Here is a 19,122-nt window from a genome sequence, read left to right as displayed (position 1 = left end):
ACAGTCACGGTCATGCTGAAAAGGCAGAAGCGAACCTGAGTTGCCGTTTCCATGTCAGCTGCCCAAAGACAAAGGCTGAAACCACATGCAGATTTGGGCCAAATCCCAGGCTGAAGCCAGAGATACCTCCTGAAGAGCAAGATGCCCGCACTGCCCATCTCATAGATCCACAAATCAGTCTTACTCTCTGTCATCTTATCTCCCATAAGAGGGTGTTTTCTGTCCTTATCCTCACCACCACCGTCTGTTTTTAAATCACTTTTTTGTGCTGACAGATAGAGAGAGCTCATCACTGAGAGGTCTACAGACACTTTCCTAGTAAAGGCCTGGCTGGTCCCATAAAATCATTATCTTTCTTGTTTTCTTCAGAATTAAGGAGAAACCCTGCCACTGCCAGCCAGGCGTTGAGGGACACAGTGAGAGCCATTCAGACTGGACATGGTGGTCGAATCAGATGCTGCTGGCCAGCCATGTGACCTTGGCTGAGTTATGCCACCCCTCTGACTTTATTTCTTTATTTGTGAAACACTTAGGGGGCTGTTATGGGATTGAGTGAGATGGCATCTTGTGCCTGCATCTAGCAGGCATTCAGGAAAAATCTGATGCTGGCAACATTCTTATGATGTGAGCGGTATCTTTCTTTCTTTTTAATTGTAATTTTTTTTTTTTTTTTTTTGAGATGGAGTTTCACTCTTGTTGCCCAGGCTGGAGTGCAATGGCATGATCTCGGCTCACTGCAACCTCCGCCTCCTGGGTTCAAGCGATTCTCCTGCCTCAGCCTCCCAAGTAGCTAGGATTACAGGCATATGCCATCACACCCAGCTAATTGTTGTATTTTTAGTAGAGACGGGGTTTCACCACGTTGGTCAGGCTGGTCTCAAACTCCTGACCTCTGGTGATCCACCCGCCTTGGCCTCCCAAAGTGGTGTGAGCCACCGTGCCTGGCCTATGTGAGCAGTATCAACCCGAGCAGCTCAGGAGCTCACATCTGCTGAGACTCTACTAGGTGCCAAGCACGGGTCCCAGCTTTTGATATGTGTTAAGTAATTTAATCCTCTCAACAACGCTATGACAGCAATACTACCATTAACCTCACGTAAGAGATGAAGAAACGAGGCACAGAGAGGAGAGGTGAAGTCACTAAACAAGTGAGGGAAGCCGGGTGGCCTTAGGGCTCAGGCAGGGACCCAGGAGCAGAGGGGTGGGATGGGTGGTACGTCACACTCTAGACCTCAGCTGCAAAGAGTCACCTTGGTCGGCCCAGTGATGAACTCACCTCCCAGAAACACAAAACCTTACAGTCAAAATAAATCTACATATCATTCAATCCCTTAATTGTACAGGTAAAAAAAGAAAATGTGTGCTGGTGTCCAGGGAGGGAAAGACACATGCCCAAGGCCACACAGATGGTTAGCAGCAGAATCAAACTGAGAGCTGGGTCTCCTGGCTGAACAGTTGCTATGGCTTCCCCGGGTCTCAGATCCTTCCAGAGACCACAGAATCCGAGAGTCCCTAATGTTGCATAAACAATTACATGTGCGAAGCCTTTTTCTGGGGAAAGAGTCTACACATAGACTACAATAGGGTCTATAATAGTTTATAAAAGGGTCTATAATAACACAATTAGAACAGTATTGTTAACAACAGCAAATAATATTTATGGACTAGTTACTCTGTCCCAGGCTCACTTGAAACACTTCACATATATATGAACTCATTTGGGCCCCACAGGAACTCTGTGAGGAAGGCACTACTATTATCCCCATTTTACAGGTGACGAAGTTGAAGCTCAGAGAAGTTAAATAATGCCCAGATTCACATGGCTGGTAAGTGGCAGAACTGGCCTGTATTAGACCTTCTGGTTTATATCTTCCCTGACCTGGCATTACTGGTATTATCAGAACAAATCGCTCCGGGTAATACATTTCTCTCTGATAATAAGATTTCCAAATAATAACTGAGAGGTTCCTTAATTTCAAGGCATATAAGATCCTATAAATTCCCGACATATCCAAAGAACCTAGGATGCCCTCATGATTATGGTAACTGGCATGGATCCAGGTATTTCTATACTGACACAACTCTGGGAGTCAAAGCTAGTATGTCTACAGGTTATTTCAACAAACCAAGTTTCCCTCTTTCTCAAGGAAATACCCCTTTTCTTTGCTCCACTAACTGTGGCATGAGGGTGGCTCTGGGTCTCAATTTGGCTTTAGGATTAAATTCCCAGGTGGGCTGACCTCGTGTAACCTGGCTGGTCAAAGAACACCACGGCAGCTAAAAAAAACCCAGACCTGGGAGACGTGCCTGGTGCCAGGAACCTGGGATTAGGCTGTGACTGAAATTGATTTATTGCTCTGGGATTAGATCCTGTGTAAAGCGTTCTGCAAAGAGCTGAGCACCAGCCAAGTTACCAGGATTATTTCCTTCTACACACTCTTGACCATATATAGACAGCAAAGCAACTCTACAATTGATGGGTCTGGGACATGTCGGGGAAGGGGAGGACTCACATCTACCAAGCACTTGCTGTGTGCCAGCCCTGGGCCTGGCATTTTATAATGTGCAGACATTCATTCTTCCTAATGATCCTGGGAGGGCACTATCCTTATTCCTGTTTCACAGATAAGAACACTGCAGCTTAGAAAAGCAAGGCCACCCGCCCAATGTCAAGCAGTGGACAGGTATCAGAAACGGGAATTGAATCCAGGTCAATTGTGCCTGTGAACCAGGTGCCACAAGAGCCTGAGGTGGAACAGGGTGTCAGGGCCCCAGGATGTTAAAGTCACAGATTCAAGGCCCTTAGCAATCATTCATTCCATCTTTTCTTTTCTTTACTTTTTTTGAGACAAGAGTCTCACTCTGTCACCCACACTGGAGCACAGTGGCACAATCTTGGCTCACTGCAGCCTCCGCCTCCATGGTTCAAGTGATTCTCCTGGCTCAGCCTCCCGAGTAGCTGGGATTACAGGCACACGCCACCATGCCCAGCTGATTTTTGTATTTTTAGTAGAGATGGGGTTTTCTCATGTTGGCCAGGCTGGTCTCTAACTCCTGACCTCAAGTGATCCGCCTGCAGAGTGCTGGGATTACAGGCGTAAGCCACTGTGCCTGGCCCATTTCATCTCTTCTTCTTGCAAATGAAGTCAGAGGCCCAGGGAGGGCAAGTAGCTTGCTAAGGCCACACACAGCAAGTCAGGGCTACAGCTGGGACTCTGTCCAGGGCTCCTTCCACCTCACTACACCATCTCTTAAAGGGAGAAGGGGACTCTGTTATCTGCAAAGTACACTGAAGTGGAAATCCTTGGATCCTGATGGGGGTCGCGGGGCTCTCTTACTCAGATTCCTCCTCTTTGATTTCCTTCAGGCTCTCCAGGAACGTCTCTTCAAGGACATCCAGCTCCTCCAAGGGGACTTGGAGCAGGGAGGTCATGTGGCAAACGAGGACTCTGGCCCGGGCATCATAGTGCCCTCAAAAGACAGAAACAACACCGGAAAAGAATCAGTTTAGGTTTTAAGAACAGTGATGGTAGCAGTGTAACTGATAAAACCCACACTGGAAACAGCCTAAATGTACAACCCCATGGGAGCCAGTCAATGAAAAAAATGACGCAGTTGCCTGGACAGAATACTACACAACTATTAAAATATTCAGCAAAAGCAAGGTGGGGCTGGGTCCGGTGGCTCACTCCTGTAATCCCGGCACTTCGGGGGGCTGAGGCAGGCAGATCGCTTGAGTCCATGAGTTCAAGACCAGCCTGGGCAACATAGTGAGACAAAAAATTACAAAAATTAGCCAGGCACTGTGGTGCGTCCCTGGGGTCCTAGCTACTCAGGGGGCTGATGCAGGAGGATCATGAGCCTAGGAGGCTGAGGCTGCAGTGAGCTGTGATCGCGTCACTGCACTCCAGCCTGGGCGACAGAGTGAGACCCTGTCTCAAAAAAGAAAAAAGGAAGGTGGTATTTCTCACCAGTCAAATGCGCAAAGAACAGTTTTTAAAATTTCAGAGCTGTGAAGGAGATGACAAAAATGGATGCCCAAAGACATTGCTGGTGGAAGTATGCACTGGTATAAACTTTCTGGAGGGCAACTGGACAATACGTATCAACAACTTAAAAAAAAATACATCCCCTTTGCCCCAGGAATTCCATTTCTGGAATTGTAATCTTAAGAAAACAACCATAAATGCAGATGATATTTAGTAAATAAAGGCACTATGCTGTATTTATAATATGAAATTGGAAGCAACCTGGAGATTTCCAACATCAGGAAATTAGTTAAATAACCCACACCCATCCAGCCGAAAACCATGGGGCCATAAAAAATGATTCCTAAGAAAAGTATGTAATAACTTTCAAAGATAAGTTCTTACCCAGAAGAATTTATGGCTAAGAGTATTTATGGCTAAGTGGTGGTGCGTGCCTATAATCCCAGCTACTTTGGAAGTTGATGCGGGAGGATCACTTGAGCTCAGGAGCTCGAGATCAGCCTGGGCAACACAGCAAGATCCCATCTCAATAATTGAAAAAAGGAATAAAAAAGAGACAGTTCTGTTTGGATATTATAAATAAAGAAAAAAGGGAAAATAAATGCTTATATAATGAAACAAAATTTTTAATGCATGGAAGAGTGACTTGATAATATGTCATGTGGTCCCAACTAAGAAACAAAACAAAAAACAAATACCGCACAGGAAAAAAAAGTGAAGGAGATCGGGCGCCTGTAATCCCAGCACTTTGGGACGCTGAGGTGGGCAGATCACTTGAAGCCAGGAGTTCGAGACCAGACTGGCCAACATGGTGAAACTCCATCTCTACTAAAAATACAAAAATTAGCCAGGTGTGGTGGGGGGCGCCTGTAATTTCCAGCAACTTGGGAGGCTGACGCGTGAGCCACTGCGCCTGGCTGACAATTCAAATTTAGCATCTGACGGTTCTGAAGGTCGGATATTCTAAAATCACAGTGTTAGCAAGGAGAGAATCTGTTTTCTTGCTTTTCCCAGCCTGCTTTCCTTGGCTTGTGGACCCTCCCTCCAGTCACTCCAGCCTCTGCTCTCATGGTCACATCTCCTGCTCTGACTTAGATCCTCCTGTCTCCCTTTTATGAAGACCTTGTGATTGCATTAGGCCTATCTGGAAAGCCCAGGATAGTCTCCCCATCCCAAGATTCTTAATGTAATCACACAAAAAAGTCCCTTTTGCCATGTAGGGTAACATATTCACAGTTGCCAGGGATTAGGATGTGAACACCTTTGGGGGCCATTATTCTATCACTTAACCCTTGACCTGGCTCAACCATCACCTCCTCTCTGAACCCTCTCTGCATCACTCCTTCCTTTGGGGGGTCTGTGATCGCTTACACAGACCTCTCTCTCAGGATCTTCCCCATTTGATCGCACTCATCATATCTTACTAGACTGTAAGCTTAGTCATCTGTTTTTCCAACCCCTGTACCTACCTGGGGTGTGACAATAAGAACTCAAAAAATGTTTATGCAGTGAATGAACCAATGAATAAACTCTTCCGAATTTTAGGTCAAATTCTTTGTGACTCAAGTACAATGACATGCTTCCAAATTGAATGTTTTTGACAGAGAAAGTCACAAGGACCTGGCATTCAGCTACTCTGCACTCACCTTCCCTGTGTGCCCCGGCCCTGTGAAGACACGAGTTGTCTAAAACGCTAATTCCCCAGTCCAGCTGACTATCAGCATGACCTGAGAAGCTTGCCAAAAATAGGGTTTCCTGAGTTCTGGTATAGGGGACCCTCCTTTCCCTGGCCTCACGTTTCCATGTGAGGGACCATTTATCATGACGCAGTCCCTGAAGTCTTGACGTTTGAGGTTTCGGCTTCTGCAAAAGAAATCAGTTCCTTCCTTGACCCAGGGTCCCCAGAGTGAAACAGGGTCTCTCGGGGCTGCCCTGCTGTCTCCTGGGATGAGGAGCTGTCTACGTGCTGGGGACAGACACCACATGCTGTGGCTTGGGGTTATTAGATTCAGTAAACTTCCATGGAAAAAAGGAGCTCCTTCCTTCCCCCATAGGAGCAAAGACTACTGTGCCCATGTGATAATCGGGTTGTAGAAACCAAGCTTTGGCCGTGATGATTAATTGGTGGCAATGATAATTAGTTGCTAATACATACTCCACTGGTCGAGGCTGCAGTGATTCACCTTCTAGCATGCAGGCTGCCGGGTGCATGTGTGATTAACATTCCTGTGGTAATCTCAGGCACGGGGCTTTGTATCTTAGCCTTGTGTATAGGTCATTTCAAGGACTTAGTGGCAGTGATGCTGGTCTTGGAGCCAGGGTTCGTAGTTTAAGGCATGTTCCTTCTGGAAGCTCTAGGAGCAAATCTCCTCGTCTAGAAGGCAGTAGGGAGGGGCAGAGTCCTGGGCTACCCAGGATATTGGCATTCTCTGGCCCAGGCTCTACTGCCAACTTGCCAGGGGGCCAACTTGCTCCTTGAGAGCCTGTCCCAATAAAAGGTGCCCCACAGGCCAGGCGCGGCGGCTCACGCCTGTGCCTGTAATTCTAGCACTTTGGGAGGCCGAGGCAGGCCAATCACTTGAGGTCAGGAGTTCAAGACCAGCATGGCCAACATGGTGAAACCCCTTCTCTACTAAAAAATACAAAAATTAGCCGGGTATGGTGGCACACGTTTGTAATCCCAGCTACTCAGGAGGCTGAGGCAGGAGAATTGCTTGAACCTGGGAGGCAGAGGTTGTAGTGAGCCAAGATCATGCCACTGCACTCCAGCCTGGGCAACAGAGGGAGACTCGGTCTCAAAAAAAAAAAAAAAAAAAAAAAAAGTGCCCCATCTACCCTGGGGCTCAGATCACAAGCCTGGGCATTGTTCTTAGTTCTTGTTTCCCTGTCCCGACATCCAACCCACCAGCTGATGCTGGCAGCTGCACCTGCAAAACATATCCTGGGTCTGACCACTTCACTCCATCTCCACTGCCACCACCACAGCCATTGCTCTCCAACCACCAGCCGCCTCACTGCTCTCATCTTTCACTCTTGCCTCTGCACTCCATTTGCCAAACAGCAGCCACTGAGCTTCTCTAAAATCATTAATCCAGTCGTGTTCTCTCCCTCGCTTAGAGCTCTCTGACAGCTCTCCAGTGCACTTAGAATAAAGTCCACATTTCTTTCCATGGTCTGCAAGACTGCACATTATCCAGCCCCTTCCTGCCATCCTCTCCCACCTCACCTTCTACCTGGCCCTGCTTCAGGCACCAGCAGCTCAAGAAGCCAAGCTCACGGCTGCCTCAGGGCCTTTGCACTTGCTGTTCTTGATATCTGGGAAGTTCCTGCCCCAGATCTCTGCTCGGCTGCCCTTTCCCATCAGTCAGGTCTCCACTTAAATATCACTTCCTTAGAGAAGCCAGTGGCTCCCGAATCAGAACAGCTCAGCCCCCAGTCATCCCATCTCCATTACCCCATTTCCCTGTATAGGTTTATTGTCTGGCTTTCCCCATCAGAATGTCTGTCCCACAAGGGCAGCGACCTTTACTTTGTACCTTGCTGTTCTCCCAGTGCTTGGGACAATGCCTGGCAGTTAGTAGGTGCATAGTTAAGATGTGTTGAGTCATTAGCTGACCAAAGTTCTCTCTTGCCTGCCAGGGTTCTGTGCTGTGGCCACCTGCCCCAGGCAGCAAAATAGACCTTTCTCTGCCTCCCACCTCCACTGAGACTCCCTCTCCCTCTCTAGTACCCTCCGAGTCCTGCTCCCCCAGGGGACTAGGGGAGAGTGGATTAATAGGTTAAGGCCTCTCTCCTCCTCTCAGTGGGGTCTTCTCTTACAGTGGTGAATTATTCTTAAATGTCATAGTCTTTTTTTTTTTTCTTTTTTAAGAGATGGGGATCTTGCTATGTTGCCCAGGCTGGTCTCAAACTCCTAGCCTCAAGCAATCCTCCCACCTTGGCCTCCCAAGTAGCTGGGACTACAGGCACATGCCACAAACGTCAGAGGCTTGGCCATGCCTGGAACACTCAGTTCCTTCCTCAAATGTCACCTTCTCGGAGAAGCCCTCCCTGACCCAGTCCACTGCTTCCTAGTCTCTTACCATGAGTTATTTCTGCGTATCTTTTTTCTTTTTTTTTTTTTGAGACAGGGTCTCACTGTCACCCAGGCTGGAGTGCAGTGGTATGATCTTGTCTCACTGCAGCCTCAACCTCCTGGGTTCAAGTTAGCCCCCACCTCAGCCTCTTGAGTAGTTGGGACTACAGGCATGTGCTTCCATGCTCTGATAATATATATATCTCCAGCAATCCACCCACCTTTGCCTCCCAAAGTGCGTGGTGGGATTAAAGGCATGAGCCACTGTGACCAGCCATTTCTTCTTATCACCATTTAAAACAATTTTATATATATTTTATTTGCTTACTTGTTTATTTTGTCTCCTCTTCTTCTAGAATATAAAATATAAGCTCCAAATCCATTGTGCATCCCTAGTACCTCGGCCCATGCCAAATACAAAGCAGAAGTTTAATAATCTTTGTACGTAAGAGGAATGGAATATTTGTAGAAATGAATGAATGACTGAGTGGGTGGAACTCTGTTGGGAGAGATCCAAATGCGGGGGACAGTTCTGCTGGATGAGATGTATATCCCCTTTTGGCAGAAACATCCTATGACCAATAATCCTATTAATCTGGAAGCTTCATTTATCACCTACTCATCTAGATCAGATTCTGCACTACACTCTCTGCATGTATTGGCTTATTGAATCCTTATGACCCTCTGAAGTGGCGGGTACTATAGAAACTCCATCTTCTCAAAGAGGAAAGTGAGTTGCAGAGAGGTTAGGACAGTGGCCCAGGTCCACCCAGCCAGTGAGTAGTAAAGTGGCAGCCTGGCTGCAGAGGCTGTGCACCCGACCGCCACTCCTTCCCCGCACAATGAAGTGGGAAGGAGGGCCACGAGCTAGCAGAACACTGTCTTCCAGCCACACACCTCTCTCCCAAGCCCGCCCATGCTTCCAGCCTGCACTCCTTCCTCATGGCGTCCTTCTAAATCAGCCCATGATCAATGGGTGCTGCAACATCCCCCGTGTTGCTCCTGATAGATGTGCAGACTCCAGTCCAGTGCCCAGGCCCAGGCTTTTGGATCCTGCCAGAAGGACCGAAGGAGCTGGTATCCAGAGGTCCTTTCGAGCTCAGATCTGAGGGTCAGCCTCAGGGTACCTGTTCCTCCTCACAAGGACAGACCTTTAAAGCCCAAAGTCAAATGGACTTGAAACAGCCCAACAGCAACAGGGTCATGTGGAGACTTGAGAGTCACAGCGGGACAGTGGTTCTTAGAGTTTAGGGAACATCAAGGTCCCAGAGAGCTTGTGGAATTTCAGCTTCCTCGGTCCCACATGCAGGAGATCTGGGGTAGGGCTTAGGAATCTGTACTTTTAACAACACTCCCCACTCCCAGTGATTCTGAAACAGATGATTCCTACCCCAGGAAAGAGAGCAGTGGGCTCCCCTCTTGCAAATGAGCTCCTCCCAGTCTGAGATGGTCTGGATGTGTTCATGCCTGGAGGTAGAGCGTGATGCTCCTCCTGCCACCTCTGCAGGGAAGGGAACCCAGCATCCTTGGCCTGCTCCTAAGCAGCAGGCATCATGGCAGGAGCTTGCATTTGTGATTGCTGATCCTCCCAATGGTCCTAGGAGGTTGTCACTATGATGCCGCACTTTGCAAATGAGGAAAGAACAGGTTCAGAGTGGATAAGAAACTTTCTCAAAGCCACACAGTTTAGAGGGTGCTGGAGCTTGGATTATAATCCAAATTATATGATGCCAACATTTCTGCTCATTCCACTATGACTGCCTTTTAAAGGCAAATCCCTTACTCTTGAGTGAGTTTGGTGTCCTAGGATAATCTCGTTTGGCCAGCTGTGAATCCTATATTCTACGAACATGGGGTATACATACGATCTCAGGGGCAGCCCTAGGTCATGGGCCACAGGCACACCTAAAAGTTACGTATCACAGGATAACAGTTCTTTGGAAAGATGGGGGATTGGGGAGGGTGACCGAGGAATCTCAGCTCTGCCACCAGAGGGCAGAAGTGTGCCAGACACCCAGAACTGCGGGATTAGCCCTGGTGCCCACCCCAAACACACAACCACATACTGTGGGAGCCCCTGGAGCCAACTGGTCCCCCTGCTTCAACAAGAGCAAGGGGCATGTCCAGAGCCAGGCTGTGTGTTCATGATGGGACTCCTTCGCCCACCAGCATTTCTCAATACAGAAGCAGCTGCATTTCGTACTTCATTATCTAACTCTCTCATGTATCAAAGGATAGCAGCATCCCGGGAACTTGGCCCTAAATGCCAGTTGCACCTGTAAGTTGTGATAACAATCCTGACTCTCCCCACATTTCCAAATCCCCCAAATCAGGAGCAGGGGGCAGGACAGCCTCCTGTTGTAAGGCATTGAACCAGCCTGTTCCCAGTAATGGCTCCATCTCTGAGCATGGAGGCAGGGATGGTGGGTCGGGGCTGACCTCGTACCTGCTGGGAGAGCCCACACCTTTGGGAAGAGATCATGGTCAATCCCCACCCTTTGGGGGCTGCCCTCCAGACCAAAGCGAAGGAACCCAGAGGCAGAAACTTCAGCCTTTGTCAAACAGACCTGGGTTTAAATCTTGATCTGAGTTCCTACTATGTGAATGGCTTCAGTAAGTCTCTTAACCTCTCTGAGTCTCAGTTTCTTCATCTGCAAAAGGGGAATAAGAATATCTTTTTCTTTTCTTCTTTCTTTTTTTTTTTTGAGATGGAGTTTCACTCTGTCACCCAGGCTGGAGGGCAGTGGCACAATCTTGGCTCACTGTAATCTCCGTCTCCAGGGTTCAAGCGATTCTTGTGCCTCAGCCTCTCGAGTAGCTGAGATCACAGGCACCCACCACCATGCATGGTTAATTTTTGTATTTTTAGTAGTGATGGGGTTTCACCATGTTGCCCAGGCTGGTCTCGAACTCCTGACCTCAAGTGATCTGCCTGCCTCAGCCTCCCAAGTGCTGAGATTGTTACAGGCGTGAGCCACCACGCCCGGCTAAGAATATCTTTCTGGCTGGCTTTTGTTGAGCGGCAATAAGAGGATGGATGTGTGAGCTTGGCTGGCACCTGGGACACAGTAAGTGCCCAATACAGGGTGGCTGATATTACTTTATGGGAAATTGTCATATTTCCTCCATCTTGTACCTGTTAAGAAGCCACTCTCTGAGCCAGGGTGCCAGGGTGAGGCTGTGGGCTGCCTGATGCTGTGCCAGGGCAGAGGCCCTTTGTCTCTCTTCTCCCTGGGTCCGAGGACACACCTCACAGGTCACACTCATATAACTGCTAACCTCACCCACCACCCTACTATCCCTTGATTCACCAACTTTTCTAATTACATACTTTTTCTAGAATATTTATTATGTAGCCTCATTTTTACCTTAAATGAATTATTTTCCATATAAAGAAGAAACTACACAGTATTGCAGTCCCATATACCCTGTCCATTGCTGAGCACTGGGTTGAAGCCCCGTTGTGTGCCCAGGGTCCCCACTTTGAAAGGCTGAGCCTGGCTGCAGAGCCCTCACAGGGCAAGTCTAACTCAGGACATCTTGGGGATGATTCTTGCCTTTTGTCCTCACGGCTTAGGACGATTAAGGGCATTAAGGCGGCGACAAGCTTACTTCAAGACCAGTGGTCTTGGAGCAGAGGGGAGAGAGGAGGGCTTGCTTCTGAGACCCTCCCATCTCCGCCTTCTCAGATGCAGGATCAGTAAGAGAAGCAGCTCCTCTGGTTCCTGCCGCATGGGCACCCGCCCTTCATTCAGGCCTCATCCAACCCACTTAAAGTCAGCTTCAGGGGTGAGGTTTCCACTTATCTCCATGTGGGAGGTGGAACAGCAGGTAAGAGGTGGACTCAGGAGCCCCAAGGCCTGGCTAGAATCCTAACTCCTCACTTTCCAGCTTGGGCAGGCATTTCATTCTCTGCGCTGCAGCTTCCTCTGCTGTAAAATGGGAACAGTAACAGCATCTACCTCCAAGGGTCATTGTGGGGTTTCAATGAATTGGTTCCTATAAAGAAAGCACTTAGCTCAGAGCCAGGCATACAGTAGGCACTCAGTGAGCATCTGCTATTAGAGTTACTCTCAGTGCTTCACACGGGGCCGGGCATACACAGCAGGTGTCAGTTCTTATTTGCGGAATAGATGGACCAGGCTGTGGATATGGATTATAAACTGTATGAATCTCAAGGATGTTGGGCTAGGCATGGTGGTGGCTCACACCTGTAATCCCAGCACTTTGGGAGGCCGAGGCAGGCAGGTCGGGAGTTCCAGACCAGCCTGACCAACATGGAGAAACCCTGTCTCTACTAAAAATACACAAAAATTAGCCAGGCGTGGTGGCACATGCTTGTAATCCTGGCTACTCGGGAGGCTGAGGCAGGAGAATTGCTTGAACCCGGGAGGTGGAGGTTGCAGTGAGCCAAGATTGCTCCATTGCACACTCAAGAGTGAAACTCTGTCTCAAAGAAAGAAAAAAAAAAAAAAAAAAGGATGTTGATGGAGAACCCAGCAGCCAGGTGACAATATTTGCATTTTACCACAACCCAAGACTAACATCTCAAGCCTTTCTGATTCATCAGGGAGACAGGGTTTGCAATCCAGTAATAAATACCAGGCCAGAAAGCAGAGCCACGTCTGCGGTAGAGAGTGCTGTGGCTCAAGTGTGTGTGCCTCCTGCAGTTTCAGGGCCTAGAGGTGATCCTCCCTTTGGATTCAGAGATCAGAGGGCAAAAATCATGACGCAGTTTAAGTCTCTCAGGGACCAATACAGAGTTCATGGTGAGATTCACTTGGCCTTAAATGGAGTTTTGAAACTTACTTTGAAATGTAATCCTAGGCTACTCACTTAACCTGCAGAACCTTCATTTTCTCCTCTGTAAGAGCAGGTTAACAGTACCAGTCTCAGCAGCAGATCTGACGATCATCTACTCTGTAATAACTCAGAATCTATGTAAGCGGCCTAGAAGAGCAACTAGAAGAACTTAGGAAGATTACCAAATGCAAGTAAACTAGCCCCATCTGAGATGGCCGTATTTTCAGTTTTGCCTCCTAGAGGACAATTGGCAATGTCTGGAGACATTTTTGGTTATCGCAGCTCAGGAATGTCTACTGGCACCTAGTGGGTAGAGGCCAGGGATGCGGCTAAGCAGCCCACAGCATACAGGATAGCCCCCGACAACAGAATGATCCAGCCTCAAACATCAATTGTGTGGAGGTTGAGAGTTATCAGCTCAGATTTAGTTTAACTTTCATCATGTAAAAGACTTATTTTTTCGGTTGTGTGGGCAAAGCGCTTCGTGGGTTGCTACTAGATGAGGAGGAGGAAATGATTAGCACGCACAAAAAATTCTGCCCAGCTGCCAATATGGCCTCGTTCGGTGACTAAGATCCCAAAACTCTCAGTAAAGGTCAACCTTCCAGGAAGTTCTGAGAAATGCAGCTTTTCATGCTAATTTCCTGGGCTGACTCCGTGACTAATCAGCCCGTCTCACACCCAGGGAGAAATCCTGCAGCACAGACAGCCTCCTCCTCTGCCCGCATCAATCTCTGTAGAAGGAAGACATTTAGCAAATCATGCTGCTCAGCATCTAAGCTCATTCTCCAAAGAAGGGTCGCCCACCCATCCTTCTATTGCTCCCTCCCTCCTTCTCTCCATCCAACAAGTGCTAAGTGTCCACCATACATCCATCAGAAGACATTCAGAAAACCACATTGCTCAGCATCTAAGCTCATTCTCCAAAGAAGGGTCACCCACCCATCCTTCTATTGCTCCCTCCCTCCTTCTCTCCATCCAACAAGTACTAAGTGTCCACCATGCATCCGTCAGAAGACATTCAGCAAACCACACTGCTCAGCATCTAAGCTCATTCTCCAAAGAAGGGTCGCCCACCCATCCTTCTATTGCACCTTCCTTTTTTCCCTCCATCCAACAAATACTAATGCCCACCATGCGTCCATCCATGTTGCACTTGCTGGGATGCAAAGGTAAACAGGCCCAGCAAGGGCACTGCCCTCATGGAGCTCATGAGGAAGGACCTGGACAACTGGCCCATCCACAACACCAACCTTTTCCTTACAGGATCCTTGTAAGGATCTTGACATGATTTACAAGATCATGTTCTTAGAACCCAAGACAGTTTTTAAAAACCGTGTTTTTATGGAACATTTGGCTCTTGCCCCTTATTTGTACTTGAAATTGCAGTTCAGAGAGGTTAAGCGACTTGATCAAGGTCACACGCAAGAGTCTCAAGAGACAGGATGAAAATCCAGGTTCCCTGACTCCAGAGTTTTCCCATTTCACCATGGCCACCATCACCCCAGGAATACTCACAGCCCGTGCCCTGCCTGCCAGCTCCACGCTGGGCACTCTACATGGATTCGCTCATGTAATCCTCACCACCACCCTATTAGGTAGAGACTACTGTTACTCCCTTGGACACCTGGGGAAACCAAGGCACAGAGACATTCAGTAACTTGCCAAGGTGGGGCTTGAACTGTAATACAATCAACCCCCAAAATACTCCCCATTCTTGGTTATTTGTTAGAACAGATAAAGAGGTCAGACATGACAACATCAGCAAACCACTCCCCCTTCTAGGCCTCAGTTTCCCCATCTACATAAGAGGGTGGTCTAGGTGATTTGAGGGTCCACCTACCTCTGACCTCTGGGGACCTTTGGAGCCCTAGCACCTGCTCCCATTGGGTCCCAGTGTGCCACTGAAGCTGTTCCTCTTACCTGCTGGCACCTGTTGAGGCTATCAGATAAACCAAAGGCACCTCCCAGGCATTATCAAAGCCTGGTATTATTTAAGATATGAGGTATTATTATATTCCCATGGGGATGCCTCAATTCCCTAATTCCTGAGGGTAAAATCTGCCAAGGTTTTGACTAACAGCAGTTGTTTTAGAGTGTCCAGCTCTGCCACTTACTAGCTTAGGTAATTACTTCACTTCTACGGGCCTCGGTTTGCTCATCTGTAAAGTGGGAATGCCTACATTTAAAGGAGGGCTGTGAGGATGAAATGAAACAGTGATTGACAAGAGCCAGGTAAGGTCACCAGCATTTAACAGGTGCTGAATAAGTGGTAGTTATTCTCAATGGAAATTTTAAGGGCAATGCTGGTTTAGATGTTGCCTATAATGAGAATATGCCTGGGTAGGCATGAAGCACCAGGCAATGACATAAGACAGGCTGTTTTAAACCCACTCAATTCTTCTGCCAGAGCCAGCTCCAAGGTCACAAACAGCAGAGAAGAGTCAGTGGAGATGTCTTAGGTGCCCAAGATGGTTTGGGGTTTGCAGGGGTGGGGTGCAGAAAGAGGTGGTGGGATGCATATGACTCTCTCTGGGTGAGGAAAGAGGGAAAGTTAGATTCTGGGGCCAAGGCTGCTTCTCTTTCTACCTTATGAAGAGGCAATGAGAGAAAAGAAGGGCTGACCCAGGAGGCTGGAGAACTGCTTCTGACTCCCAGTCTACCTCTGCCGCTGTGTGTCTGCAAGGAAGCCCCTTCCTCTCTCTGGGCTTTAGTCTCTCCACCTGTGAAAATGAGAGGATCGCCAGGCATGGTGGCTCATGCCTGTAATCTCAACACTTTGGGAGGCCGAGGTGGGCAGATCACTTGTGGTCAGGAGCGCGAGACCAGCCTGGCCAACATGGTGAAACCCCGTCTCTACTAAAAATACAAAAATTAGCCAGGCGTGATGGCACATGTCTGTAATCCCAGCTACTCAGGAGGCTGAGACAGGAGAATCGCTTGAACCTGGGAGGCAGAGGTTGCAGTGAGCTAAGATCATGCCACCCGTACTCCAGCCTGGGGGACAAGAGCGAAACTTCAACTCAAAAAAAAAAAAAAAAAAAAAAAAGAGAGAGAGGATCATCCAAGTTGACCCTGATATGTGAGATTCAGATCTGCAAGATGGGGGCAACAGCCTTAACCACCTCACTGGAGGACGAGAGATGAAATGCCAGCATAAGCCCTTAGCGCCACGCCTGCCGCGCAGCTAGGACTTGGCACATGGCGGCTTTGCCATTACACTGATTCCAATATTAGATTCTATGTGCTGAGCTGCTGCCCTGATCTCCAGCAGCCCGAGTCTCACACCACCATGCAACCCAGCCTTTCCCTCCAAGGGAGTCCAGCAGGACCAGATACTATTATTCTTCACTCACTTCTGTTAAAAAAATAAAGTGACACAATCGCTCTGTAATGAAATATATGACAACTCCTGAGACTACCTGGCCCTGGGAATGTAAGCTCCAGGGGGTGCAGACAGAAAATTCCCCAAACTCAGAGTCCAGTGACCGAAGCAATGTTCTCAGGCCAACCCTGCCACTCCCTTGGGGGCCGCCTGGCTGTCTCTGTTACATAAAGCATTACTGAAGGCCTCGCCTGCCTGAAAGCAGAGGCTGACCCGGTCACCCGTGGAGAGCCCTTTCAGCTCCATGATATGGAATTAAAATGATTTGGATACACTAGGCCCAAACACACTCTTTGGAGCCTTAGAGCAGCGCTCCTCTAAGTAGAAAGCACTCGGGAATTGCCTGGATTCCATGAAGATCCCAATCAGCGGGTCTGGGTGGGGGCTGAGACTCTGTATTTCTCACAAACCTCCCAGCAGTGCCGATGCTGCTGGGTCCATGGACCACACTGAGAGTAGCAAGGACTTAGAGGTCTTTTTTAAAAAACAGTAAAGAAAATTTATTATGCTCATAACAAGAATCCCCAAGGTAGGGTGACCTACATGTCCTGCCACCCTGGCAGGCACTGACTGCACTAAACACACGTGCATGGCCAAGCACACGTGAGAAAGCAGCTCATCCGCCCTGCTGTGTGGGCTTCAGCAAGCCTCAGCACCCTCCTCTTTTAGGGTCCCTGACTACCACCTGCCCTGAAAGGGTCCCTGGAGACAAACGCCAGGATTCCTGAGACAGAGTCCCAGTCCCCTTGCAGCTGGCACCAGACCACCAGAATCCGAGGGCTGAGACGTCACTTCTGAGCCCTCTCCCTTCAATTCTCTGTACCTGGTCTGCAGCAGTTCTGCAGCATGAAGAATGGTTCCGGGGGCAGCCCCTCACCCCTCCTCTCTCTGCTTTCCTTGCTGAGGCCGGCCATCTGCACACCTGCCCAGGTGAAATCCATCCCACTCTCCCTCCTCAGGCTTCCAACTGGCCCAAAGCCCACCCACTGCACTGCTGCCCTGCTGACCTTCCCCTGCAGCTCCTTCCCATTATGAAATTCTGCTCTTCCTCCTCCTCCTTCCACTAGGAGGGTTCCAGTGGGGAGCAGGCAAAAGTTTCCCTATTACAGGGTTTGGAGGACGCTGGGGATTTCTTCTATGTTGTGTTTCCTCCCTGCTTGCCATCAGAATAAACATCAGAGGTCACTGCATCAAAGCTTCTCCCCAGTTTAGAGAACAGAAGAGGCCACTTATGCAATAATAGGGGAGCCCTGGCAGAGAGGAGCTGGTGGGGAGAAGCTGGACGGGAGCTGTGGGGCTGGGGAGGGGCTCAGGAGGCAGCCCGCATAGTGGCTTAATGCAGGCATCCTGGAGTGGTAGAGAGCAGTGATCCCCAACCTTTTTGGCACTAGCGACCAGTTTTTGGGAAGACAGTTTTACCATGGACCACTGCAGGGGCCAGGGGGATGGTTTCAGGATAATTCAAGTGCATTACATTTATCGTGCACTTTATTTCTATTATTATTACACTGTAATATATAATGAAATAATTATACAACTGACCAAAATGTAGAATCAGCGGGAGCCCTGAGCTTGTTTTCCTGCAACTAGACGGTCCCATGTGGGGGTGATGGGAGACAGTGACAGATCATCAGGTATTAGACTTTCATAAGGAGCACGCAACCTAGATCCCTTGCGTGTGCAGTTTACAATAGAGTTCGCGATCCTGTGAGAATCTAATGCCGCCGCTGATCTGGAGGTGGAGCTTAGGCAGCCACGCCAGCAATGGGGAGCGGCTGAAAATACAGATGACGCTTCATTCGCTTGCCCACTGCTCACTTCCTGCTTTTGTGGCTCAGTTTCTAACAGTCCATGAACTGGTACCAGTCCGTGGCCTGGGGGGTTGGGGAATCCTGGTATAGAGGGCTAAATAGCGCACCACACACCCCTTAACCACCACAAAAAAGACACATCTGTGTCCCAGAACCTATGTATGTGACCTTATTTGGAAAGAGAGTCTTTGCAGATATAATTAAGTTAAAAATCTCGAAATGAGATTACCCTACACAAGACTTCTCATAAAAGACACACAGAGGAGAGGAAAGGGGGAAGGACGAGGCCATAGGAAGAAGAATGCAAAGACTGAAGTGAGGGAGCCACAAACCAGGCACACCTGGAGTCAACAGAAGCTGGAAGAGGCACAGTGGATTCTCCCCTGCAGCCTTCAGAGGGGGTGTCATCCGCTGATGCCTTGATTCCAGACTCCTGGCCAAGAGCGCTGTGAGGGAAGAGATTCCTGTTGCTTTAAGCTGCCCGGTTTGCGGGAATTTGTTACAGCAGTCCTAAGGAGCCAATACAGGGAGTCCCGCACTACCGTGTACTGAGCAACCTTGGGTAAATTGCCTAACCTCTTTGAACTGACTTCCTGATCCATAAGATGGGGCCGTAAGATCTATTTCATTAATTCATTCAACAGATATTTACGAAGTGTGTGTGATATGCCAGGTGCTGGGTCAAGCCCTGGAAGTGAACAAAACCAGACACAGACCCTGCCTAAAAGGCACCTTGTGGTCTTGCAGGAAGCCAGTTACCAATCCAAGAATCATGTAACTAGCGACACAGCTGTGACCATGGTTGATGTGGTGCTGGGAGCGTGCAAGTCAGGAGACCCAGAAGGCTTCCCCTGGGAGGTGATGACTGAGCAAAGAGATGAAGGAAAGGTCAAAAGTAAGTAGGCAAAGGGGGGCAAGAAATTTCCAGCCAGAGGAAGGGTGTGTGCAAAGATGCCGCTGTACACAAAGCACACGTGCCCAGGGGTGCATGCAAAGCCGCAAAGCATACGTGCCCTGGGGTGCGCGCAAAGCCGCACTTTGCACACATGCTCAGGGGTG

General features: G+C 48.8%; 1 protein-coding gene across 15 annotated transcripts in view; it reads right to left on the bottom strand.

Annotated features, from left to right (window-relative positions):
- TMCO4 (transmembrane and coiled-coil domains 4) overlaps positions 1-19,122 on the bottom strand; it is a 121,510-nt gene that overhangs the window by 72,190 nt on the left and 30,198 nt on the right. For all 15 annotated transcript variants that reach the window (XM_054503367.2, XM_054503403.2, XM_063667729.1 and 12 more), the window contains one exon: positions 3,339-3,471. In XM_054503367.2, coding sequence (XP_054359342.1) covers positions 3,339-3,471 — 133 coding nt within the window. The remainder of the gene's footprint in view (positions 1-3,338; positions 3,472-19,122) is intronic.

This window comes from Pongo pygmaeus, chromosome 1 (genome assembly GCF_028885625.2).
Source record: "Pongo pygmaeus isolate AG05252 chromosome 1, NHGRI_mPonPyg2-v2.0_pri, whole genome shotgun sequence".
Taxonomy (NCBI): Eukaryota; Metazoa; Chordata; class Mammalia; order Primates; family Hominidae; genus Pongo; species Pongo pygmaeus.
This window is presented reverse-complemented; position numbering and strand designations above follow the sequence as displayed.